The 12,057-nt window shown below is 35.5% G+C and overlaps 1 protein-coding gene across 1 annotated transcript in view; it reads left to right on the forward strand.

The window, feature by feature from the left end:
* LOC115835067 (UDP-glucose:glycoprotein glucosyltransferase 2-like) overlaps positions 1-12,057 on the forward strand; it is a 174,528-nt gene that overhangs the window by 57,446 nt on the left and 105,025 nt on the right. The window contains 3 exon segments of the mRNA XM_030812463.1: positions 2,706-2,806; positions 6,646-6,745; positions 9,224-9,284. Coding sequence (XP_030668323.1) covers positions 2,706-2,806; positions 6,646-6,745; positions 9,224-9,284 — 262 coding nt within the window.

Below are 12,057 nucleotides of genomic sequence, written 5' to 3' on the forward strand. Positions count from 1 at the left end.
TTTACTTTGACTTTTTGATAATAGCCATTCTGACTGATGTGAGAGGGTATCTCATTGTGGTTTTGACTTGCATTTCTCTAATGATTAGTGATGTTGAGCATTTTTTCATATGTTTCTTGGCTGCTTATATGTTTTCTTGTGAGAAGTGTCTGTTCATGTCTTTTGCCTAGGAAACCCTAAAGACTCTGCCATAAGGCTCCTAAAACTGATAAACAACTTCTGTAAGTTTCAGGATACAAAATCAGTGTACAAAAATCAGTAGCATTACTAAAAGCCAATAATGTTCAAGCTGAGAGCCAAAACAAGCAGGCAATCCCATTTACAATAGCCACACACCAAAAAAGGTATGTAGGAATACATTTAACCAAGGAGGTGAACCATCTCCACAAGGAGAACTACAAAACACTGCTGAAAGAAATCATAGATGACACAAACAAATGGAAAAACATTCCATGCTCATGGATTGGGAGAATGAATGTCGTTAAAATGGCCATACTGCCAATCTACAGATTCAATGCTATTCCTGTCAAACTACCAATGTCATTTTTCACAGAATTAGAAGAATCTATTCTAAAATTCATATGGCTATTCATTTGTTTTTCTTTTTTTTTTTGAGATGGAGTCTAGCTCTAGCTCGGTCACCCAGGCTGTAGTGCAGGGGAGCCATCTCGGCTCACTGCAACCTCTGCCTCCTGGGTTCAAACAATTCTCCTGCCTCAGCCTCCTGAGTAGCTGGGATTACAGGCATCTGCCACCACTCCTGGCTAATTTTTGTATTTTTAGTAGAGACGGGGTTTCACCGTGTTAGCCAGGGTGGTGTTCATCTCCTGACCTTGTGATCCGTCTGCCTCGGCCTCCCAAGGCTATTCATTTTTAAAAGGGAATACTCAAAATTAGTCTTCCGCAGTGACTCAGTGACTGCTCATTTCAAAGCAAAAATTCTTTGAAGTACTTTCTGAATAATACATATGTTTTCTAAATTATATAAAGAATTTTAGCAGTGGAAGTTACTAAGATGATGATTAAATATGAAAATTGGTATAGTAGCTCTTATAAACTTATAATCTGATAACTTAAAAATATTAAAAAAGGAAATGTTTAATTCATAGTGAACTTCTTTTAGAAAGAAATGCCGTTGTACTTTTATTATCATCGCAATTTTGATTTGTTTTCAAAACATGATCCCACATTTTAGTAAACCTGTAAGATATTGACACTGTACTGTATATATTTATTCATAACTATAAGATTACCATATTTATGTATATTCTGTATTTTTTATTTCACTTTTCAAAGTCTTCTTGTCTATTGACTATTGAAAATATGTGTTTTCAATGAGACACCATCTCATGCCAGTTAGAATGACAATCATTAAAAAGTCAGGAAACAACAGATGCTGGAGAGGATGTGGAAAAACAGGAACACTTTTACACTGTTGGTATTTGTGTAGATGAGTTCAACCATTGTGGAAGACAGTGTGGCAATTCCTCAAGGATCTAGAACCAGAAATACCATTTGACCCAGCAATCCCATTACTAGGTGTATACTCAAAGAATTATAAATCATTCTACTATAAAGACACAGGCACACATATGTTGATTGTAGCACTATTCACAATAGCAAAGACTTCGAACCAACCCAAATGCCCATCAATGATACACTGGATAAAGAAAATGTGGCACATATACACCATAGAATACTATGCATCCATAAAAAAGGATAAGTTCATGTCCTTTGTGGGGACATGGATGAAGCTGGCAACTATCATTCTCAGCAAACTAACACAAGAACAGAAAAATAAACACCACATGTTCTCACTCAAAAGTGGGAGTTGAACAATGAGGACACATGGACACAGGGAGGGGAACATCACACACCATGGCTTGTCGGGGGTGGGGAGCTAGGGGAGGAATAGCATTAGGAGAAATACCTAATGTAGATGACGGGTTGATGGGTGCAGCAAACCACCACAGCACGTTTATACCTATGTAACAAACCTGCACGTTCTACACATGTATCCCAGAACTTAAAGTATAATAAAAAGAAAATATGTGTTTTGTAAGTTGTGCTGATAGTAAAGTTATTTTTTTAAGTTGTATCTCTCCATTTAAATCTGAAATGGCACCATGTCTTGATTTCATGAGTGACAGAGGAAAGAAGATTACAGTTTAGATTGCATGTATAGTAAAATACCATTCTACTACATCATTATTTGGCTTTCTCTAAAAGATGCCTAGAGATATTTAACAATGGGTAAAATTATCTTATTTTAGTTTTTTATAAGAATCAAAGATGGAACTTTTCAGAAATAAACTCTGTATGAGGCATTTTTGTCTTTCCTTATAGTTTTTATTTTCAATTATAAAAGCAAGGCTTGCCATTTATAAAATGTTAAACAAAGAGTATGTAATATGAAAACATAAGTCTGCCCTCATCCTTGCATTGCTTGCAGTTGACACTAACAATTGAGAGTATATTCCTGCAGATTTTGTTTTGTTTCATATATTTAATAAAAGAGACCTGTATATCTTCCTCATTATTTTCAAGTTCTGTGAATATAGCTGTGTCACAATTTATGATTATCTTAATGATGAATGATTCATTTATGTCTAATTACATGGAATATGTAATCTCAAAAATATGCTGTTTGTATAATGGTTTGTGATAGGTGATGCTACTTAACATCACTTAATATTTTGATGCAGAGAAATATATTCAGATCTTAGAGATAATCTGACAGCATTCCAAAAATACCTGATTGAGAGTAACAAACAAATGACGCCTTTGAAAGTCTGGGAACTACAAGGTATAGTATTTTGAGATACTTTAACACAGCATTTTGGTAACTGATCTGTTTTGTTAAATAAGCTTTTATATATCACATGATATAGATTATTTTATGGACAGTATTAATGACTAGTGAAGTGAATAATATAAATTATGATTTTTTGTGGCAATACCTATTTAACAGATCATCTCTCAAGCAAGCTATGTTTTTATGTTTGCAAGACTTAAAATTATATGAAGTGAGGTTATTCGATGTTATTTCAAAAGTATATACTGATTTATAGGTTAGTCTCAAGTATTATATCACATTTTTGGAGACTATAACTGATGAAAAATCCTAACTCCTAGGTAAGGAGAAAATGAAACTTAATCTTGGTTTTCTTCTCTTTGGAATTTAGATCCTGTTAAGACTATTGCATGTTTCATTGATAAATTTTTAGTGGAAACATCAAATGGAGGACATGCAGTTTTACAAAGTTAGGAATAGCTTCTGCATTGAAAACCTACAAGCAGATATTTTGTGAACAAAATTTGATTTGGTTTGAACTTTTAAGTCCTTTTCAATTTATAATTTTTCTTCTTTATTTGTAATGATTTAGTAGGTCATGGGGACATGTCATCTTTCTGCATAATCTAACTTTTGTCATCTTTTATCAACTTTTAAAAATATAACAGCTTAATAAGCTGTTTTGTTAAATAAGCTTTTATATCTCAGATGATATAGATTATTTTATAGACATATTAGTGATGTAAATGACATTACTATAATACTATTCATACTAATACGTTCACATACTATTCAATTTGCCCTTTTAAATTCTACCATTCAATAGTTTTTAGCATATTTTTAGAATGCTGCCATTCTTAACACAGTTGATTTTAGAAAATTCTCATCATCCCCCAAAAAAATTAACACCCTCATTAGCAGTCACTCCTCATTTCCCAACTCCCCAGTTGTAGGCAACCACCAATCTACTTTCTGTTTTTAAAATAAGAAAGGATATTTACAGGCCACTCTCACTGGTATAACTTACTTATAACATACAAATAATATTTTATATTTCATCTGGATTATAGTTTACAAGGTCATTTCATATAAACTATCTTATTTAAGTGCCAGTTACCACACAGCTAATAAGTGAAGATTTTGGTCCAAGTAAATTCTTTATACTGTACCATATGGTATCTAGGTAAACTTTATATACACTTAACAGAATATTGAATATTACATTTTAAAATTATAGCAGAATGTGCAAGACCCAATCTATTAAGTTTTATAACTTCTGCTATTCTTTACCTACCTAATACAAATGTTGTATCAACTAAGCCCTGTATCATTAGAAAATAAATATATCAATAGAAAAATCATTCAGCAGAATAAGATTCAAGGCCATTGTTACGACAGATTTACTATAATGAATCTACCTCTTTGAATTGATAGAATCTATTCTCCCTGGACCCTTCTGGTGTACAGTTTCCTATTTAATGTCTCATCTAGACCTCATGCTTAGACCTCCTTTTATTATACTGCAGCCCTTCTGACTGTTCTTTCACTTGACATCATGATAACACTAAACTGAGGTAGTAGGTTCAAATTCATTCTCAATAAGGTTACTGAGATAATCTTTCTAAAATGAAAATCTGATTTTGGCCTTGTGTCAAATCAGCCAGGCTTTATCACTTGTACATCCCTGATCAAATAATGGCCTTACATTAGTCCCCACAGGAAAATGTTGGCACACACAAACTAAAAAAGTTTAATAAAGGGACTTTTTACAGAGACAGGCATGATTGAGGGAAACCAACAAGGAATGGATTATTCGATTCCGGTATTTGCAACTAGAGGGAAACATTTTCTACCCCTAATCTTGGGGGAGCAAGAGGAGAGAGTGGTTACCAAAACCTGGAGAGTGTGTCGAGAGAGCTGCTTGACACAGCAGTAGTACCCTGAGGGACTGCCCTCTGTGACTCAAGGAGGGATCTGGGTAGTAACTATTCCAATCCTTACTCTTTTCTTGCTTACTGATCCCATATTAGTTACTTGGATTGGCTGAATCTCACTAGAAGTCTGAGGGCAAGGGAGCTTATTGATGCAGTTTAGATAGGCCAGCCTTTTGGGGGCCCAGAGCAGGAAAGAGTGGATGCCGGGGGGGCAAACAAAGTATGCAGTCCTCTTATCTGAGAAAGCTCTGTTTTTCCAAGGCAAATACTTCTGGAGAGACTTTGAATGTAAGAAGGGGTTGATAGGACTAGCTAGCCAAGTCATTTGCATCATTAAGGACTGATTTCATGCACATCCATTAGAAGTATTAAGTTTAAACCCCTTAGCATGGTTTGTGAAGCTCTTCTCTAAGTTCTAATAGAGCTTATATTCCTAAATCCATAATTTCAGATAATCTCTTTCTAGTATCTTCAATTATTTTTAGATCCTTTTTTATGTCTCTATTTTAGCACTTTTTAAAAATTATAATTAGGTTTTTTTTTTTTTTTGAGACGGAGTCTCGCTCTGTCAGGCTGGAGTGCAATGGCGTGATCTCGACTCACTGCAAGCTCCGCCCCCTGGGTTCACGCCATTCTCCTGCCTCAGCCTCCCGAGTATCTGGGACTACAGGCGCCTGCCACAACGCCCAGCTAATTTTTTGTATATTTAGTAGAGACGAGGTTTCACCGTGTTAACCAGGATGGTCTCGATCTCCTGACCTCGTGATCTACCCGCCTCAGCCTCCCAACGTGCTGGGATTACAGGGTTGAGCCACCATGCCTGGCCTATAATTATGTTTTAAGCCGCCTTCAAAATATTCTCTAAGGGGCCCTTGCATAATTTAGAAAAGTATAAGTGATGGGGTGTTTTGGAAGGCCTTTAAGCAAAGAGTATGCATAGTCAGCTTAGTTCTAGTTGACTCCCTAATGTCTGTGTAAGATGTATTTGAATGGACTAAAAGCAGGAAATCTAGTTAGACACTACTGAAATAGTGGTAGAAGGCATGTAAATATTTAGAAGGTGAAAAGGAGTCAAAGATAATTCTAGGATTTCTAGCTTGAGCCTGAGTAGAGAGAATATATAAAACATGTAAGCAGGCTTTGGGGCTGAATATGGGACTCAGAAATAATGAGACTAGTGTTGAAAGGTTGATTTAAAGTCATTGTAAGATATCCAGATGGTTAGGTTCAGTGGTGGGGTGAGTATCCTGTCCTTAAGCTAAAGGAGAAAAAATCTGCCTCACTATTGAGGTAGGTAATGAAAGAATTTAGTTTTGAATATTTTCTGACTCTTGACAAAGTAATAATACTAAGATGAATTCTTCTGACATGTTCGAAACTAACCACAGTTAGCAACACACATTTTTCTTTTTGTAGGACTGTTGTATCAGATAAAATAATAGTAAGTTTAGGATTTTATTTAAGCACAAAGGTGAAACAATGTTGAAAGAGAAAGTGAATGTTTCTGTTTACTGAGTTAAACATAGTGGAGCTTTCTTAAAGGTCTTTTCAGAATTGGCTCTTTAAAGCTCTTTTTACTCCTCTTCATTATTCTTTTGACTTTTTGTCATATGTTTCATTTAAGTGTAGAAAAAGCTTTACGAGAGCATTTCTCTTCATATATCTCTCTCGAAATTATACTGTAATTTGTGAAAATAAGAGGTATTAAATAATCATTCATAAAAGTATAAAGCTTATATTTGGAAATAAGTGGTAACTTTACATTTAAAACTTTTTAAAAATGCAGATGTAACAGTATTAACATGTTTGTATACTAATACTTGGCAAGAAGAATTGAGTCAAGTATTTCAATTTCATGGAAATGTCTATAAAGGTCTAATACTATGCTAGATTCCTTAATAATATTTTTCCTTCCAGATCTTAGTTTTCAAGCAGCTTCTCAAATAATGTCCACTCCAGTTTATGATGCCATTAAATTAATGAAAGACATTTCACAGAACTTCCCCATAAAAGCCAGGTATGTTAAAGTTTATAGGTTTCATTGTAGCCAGAACTCTTTCTATTAAATGAGTTTTATGAAAATAGCTGATTTCATTTAACATGAAGGTGTCAATTAATTCTAGTATATATAGCTTTTGTGAAATCAGGGCCTTTTCATGATATATATATTTTTTTGATTAGAGCAAAATATTGGCTTGTGCATACATGTGTGTATGCACTATAAGGTAGAACTCTTGTTAGAGGCAAATAGGAAAAAAATTTCCTAAAAAATTTTCTAAAATCATGCATAGTAATCTAAGGAAAAACTTGTTTAAGCAATAAATGATGAAGGAGTGTTTCTTCTTTCCCTTATGGAGGATGATAAAAAAGTATTATTCTAAGTAGGAGATCTATGCCCAAAGTACTGCCAAATCATATTCTTACCCTTTCAGAGTCCAAATGTTTGGTAATATCTTAATTGCATGAATATTGTGTGGAGTACTTTTTTGCCAAGAGGATGTCTAATTGAACTGCTTCCATGAATACTGATGTTACATTAAACATATATTCCATTTCAGTAGGAAATACATTTGCATAGCTTAAAGAGACCGGTGCATGCAATGCAAGTTACCAGGTATTATGAGAATTTACTATATGACACAACTTTGATGCAATTGTATTCTCGTTAGGAATGACAGAGTATAAAATTAGCAACAAGTAAAATATGAGTTAGCTTATACTAAAGAGATAAAATATTTGACAAGTCGCAGTGCATGTGCAACAATGGTGTTTTATTGAGAGGAATTGGAGAGCAGTCTACTAGCTTAGCATACCTTCCTAAGCATAGAATGATTGCTATGCCTCTTATTGTCCCAGACACTATTTTGTACATTTATTCATTGTACAAATTACAGAATCTTCAATATATGTATTCTTTAATTTTGAAAGTAAATAAATAGTACATGGTTGGCTACAAGATACCAAGAATTTTTTGGTGGTACCTTGAAATAGAGGAGTTTGTCTCCTTATTTACAGATTAAGAATGAATATATTGATATCCCTCTTTCACTCAACTTTAAACAGTTAGCAATTTGAGAAGTCAGCATTTATATAATAAAACATGAAATATATATGGGTGTGTATAAATGTCATATATGTTCAGCCATAATACTTTTAATTAATGGTCATTATAAAAATTATTAGATCAAATACAAATAAAGTAAAATAACTTTAGTCTTGATCAGACAGTTGATTAGCTCTATTGATGTTAAGTCAGTATAACTGTTCAGAGGTTCTGATGCAAAACTCTGCTGTTAATCTGTAATTAAGAAAAAATTATAAAATATGCTAACATTGCTTAATGGCTAAATTGTAGGCTTGAGCATATCTCTAAAACCACTTTGTAGACAATCTGTAAATGTTTGTTGAAATGAAATATTTGCTAAATAAATGAAAAATTTGCCTTATTAAATTTTTAATTGTAATTTCTCATAATGCTGCCAAACTTTAGGAAATAATACATACTTATTGTGGGCTGTTTCAAGGTACACCTTTCTACTTGAGTTTTCCTTAAAGCAGAACTTTGCATTAACAATCTTTTAATTTTTTAATTCTATTTATAAAATTGACAGATATATAGCTAGTCATGTTTAGGAATTATCAAGTTGAATACAGTTCATAGGAACTGTATTTTGGACATTTCTGCTGTCTTTAAATTATAAGTGAATTATAAACTCTTCGAGAGTGAATAGGCTGGGTGCAATGGCTCGCATCTATAATTTCAGCACTTTGGGAGGTGGCGGTAGGAGGGTCACTTGAGGCCAGGAGTTTTAGACCAACCTGGGCAACATAGCAAGACTCCATCTCTAGAAGAAAATTGAAAAATTAGCTGGATATGGTGGTGTGTACCTGTAGTCCTAGCTAATTGAGAGGCTGAGGCGGGAGAATCACTTGAGCCCAGGAATCCGAGGCTACAATGAGCTGTGATCATGCCACTGCAGTCCTGCTGGGTAGAAGAGTGAGACTCTGTCTCTAAAACAATGTTTTTAATAAAAAAAATGAAAAAGTTGAAAGAGTGAGTAATGTAAAGCCATGATTTCAGTTTTTTAGAACATGTGTCTACTCTGGTAAGTTCCCAGGTTAACTGAAATTCATCATGTACATATATTCATGTACATATACATTAGTAATTTCATACAAAATTTCTCTATTGGACAAAACAGCACAAAACAGCTTTTTTAACGAAGTGTTTTCAAAAAATAAGTCATAGTAAATGATGACAATCCATACTGCATACAGCTGGTACACATGAAATTTTGAGAGCCTCCATTCCACTTGAACCAAATACTTTTGTCAAATGAAAGCTAAATTAGGCCGTATGGAAATGTATACTTTTCAGTCACGAAGGATTTGGAGTGTTTAGCTTCTTATCCAAAGTATTAGATTACATTGGGTTATATGCATCAGTCCTAAACATTTAAGGAAGGATCAATTATATTAGTATTCGTTTTTCCAGATCTCTAACCAGAATTGCTGTAAATCAACATATGAGAGAAGAAATAAAGGAAAATCAAAAGGTTTGTTTGAATTCTTTTTTCAAAACATTTACCCAACTAATATCACTGTTTCTGACTTTGGATCTTCAATATTCATACAAAAAAAGAAATAGTAATTTGTAAGTGTTTTATTAAAACAGTCTGGGTTTTTCTATTTTTATATTGTCAACTATATGAGCATTTAATCAGCCAATCTTTCCTGACATATCTTCTACTTATTTCACAGTATATTCCAGAATTTCTTCCGACGTAGTATGGTTTTCTTCATAGGATAAAGAATAAAGGCTGTGAGTTAATTATTCTGTTTCTTGTAATTAGTTTTGCTTAAAAGCTTGTGAAGACTGAGTCAGTGTTAGATCACTGGAACGTTAGAATCCTACAGCAGATAGAATACAATTTATCAGTGGTTTGATAAAATTCTGCCAAATGGTTTCTTAAATTATCCATAGACCCCAAATAATTCTAGTTGTGTTAATATTTGTAAAGTGCTTCACTACTGCCTGGCTTTATTACGTAGGACCGGTTTGGCTTTAAGTAGTATCATACCAGACTCACAGGGCCCTAAACACTAGGAGTTCATTTTTCTCACTTCTTATCTGTATTTAAAGCCAAAAGAGGCAGGGAGGATGGTACCAACCACATTCACCCTCACTAAACCTTCTTGGAACATTTTAGCAGATTGATTTCTATCTCATTGGTGAGGATTTTGCCATGTGGCCACCTTAGGCTGCAAGGGAAGCTAGAAAAGCTAGTGTTTACTTTTCTAGTAACGAAGCAAAGGAGAAGTGGCCTGGGTATGGTGCTAATTTAGCCAGCCAGCAGTGCCCATCATACTGAGACAGAGTGAGCCATAAACAAATGTCAGCTGTTTTGATGATGACAACTACAATGATGGTAATGAAGAAAAAGATGCATAGTTCGTTGGAGAACAGGTGTTAGGAACCACGACACATCATTCCTACCTGGGACATTCTTTGCCTCATTGACCACCTTACAAATTCTTGTGTATCCTTCAAAACGGATTTGTGGTATTGGTCCATTCTGTGATGTTCCTAATTGCTCTTAACATTCTTCATGCAGAATGGATTGCTTTCTTATGACACACAAAGGAGTGGGTTTGGGAGCGGAGGCTTAATACACAAAAGAAAGAGAAAGGAGAACAGCTCTCTCTTGTGAGAGGGGCACCTGAATGGGAATTCGGGCTGGCTACAGAGTGCACTGGATTTTACAAATAGGCTTGAGGATTGTCTGATTTAAATAGGGCCCACAAACTGGTTGGACCAGGTATGATGTTTTACATAATGCACAGGGAAGGCTGACCACTCCACCCTATTATGCATATGGGCTTTCCACTTGGCTTCTGCCGTGTTATCTGCTTCTTACTGTACACGTGGGCTGGAAAGAAGGGAAGATGGAGCTGCCGTTTTGAATATACCTGGTCCCAGGTAACCTGTTCCTACTGGCACAGTGCCAGCATTTACCTATGCAAGCTTCTAGCTTGCTTGCCTGTGTCTGCAGCTCGATTTTACAGGCTGTTCTTTGTTAGAAAATAAAATGATTTGGGGGCTGCTTTTCGTTAAAATGAAAACCTTACCGAGGACTCACTATCTGCCTAAATAATTTCTTCCTAACTGCTATATCAGAACCATGCTGGCAACCTGAGTATGCCAGCTTACTCAGGGCCACTATGGCCATCACCTTTTCTACCTGTCAGCCATTTGGAATTGGCAATGAAAGAGTTTTGAAATGAGCTTTGACTGCAGAGCAAGAAATCTTGAACTTAGTAAACTAAATAATCATGACACTGCAGATAGTCTTCTTGATCACCTACTACTTCCAGAGAACACTGATAAGAGAAAGACAAGGATGACAATGTCTTTCATGTAACTAATCTAGGGTAAATGGGCATTTGGACTAGCAGTCCATCTTACCCACTGGCTCATGGGATGTGAGAGAAGTAATTAAACAAACTGAAATTCCAACCTTGGGGAAGAGGGTGGTTGTGATGAGAAGGTAAAAAAAATCTTGGACTATTCATTGCAATTGCATTGCACATGGATTGGACACGAGAAAGCCCTGGAAGTGTGTTTCTGTTACAGCATCTCATCCATACCAACCGAAAAGTACATTTCCTGCAAAACGTGAACAAAATGTTCACCGAAAAAAGAAGTAATAATGGTCTTTTTTTTCTTCTTCTTCTCATGCTGCAGTTTATTTACGCCAGGTCAATTGCTCTGGTGTAAATTACACTTTTTAAGGATTTACTTAAGAAATTTGAAAGATTTTCCTCTGGGTCTGGGACTAAACTAAAACAAAAGTGTCTTAAGCATAATCGTTCTCACTTGGGGGTACTGCAGAGCTCTTGGCTTTACTTAAGGAGATAAAGAGGATATGACCTTCAAGTAGAGGAGATAAGAAACACTTAGTTTAAAATAAATAAATAAATAAAAGAAACATCCTGCCCCCAAATATAAAAGGAAACAGGAAGAATCTTTTTGAGATGGAGTCTTGCTCTGTCACCCAGGCCGGAGTGCGGTGGCGTGATCTCGGCTCCCTTCAGTCTCTGCCTCCCGGGTTCCAGCAATTCTCCTGCCTCAGCCTCCTTGGGTAGCTGGGATTACAGGTGCACGCCACCACACCCGGCTAATTTTTGTATTTTTAGTGGGGACGGGGTTTCGCCATGTTGGCCAGGCTGGCCACGAACTCCTGACCTCAGGTAATCTGCCCGCCTTGGCCTCCCAAGAATCTTGATTCCAAAGCGACATCCAGCTCTGAAGAGCACACACTATGGATG

This window comes from Nomascus leucogenys, chromosome 5 (assembly GCF_006542625.1).
Source record: "Nomascus leucogenys isolate Asia chromosome 5, Asia_NLE_v1, whole genome shotgun sequence".
Classification (NCBI taxonomy): Eukaryota; Metazoa; Chordata; class Mammalia; order Primates; family Hylobatidae; genus Nomascus; species Nomascus leucogenys.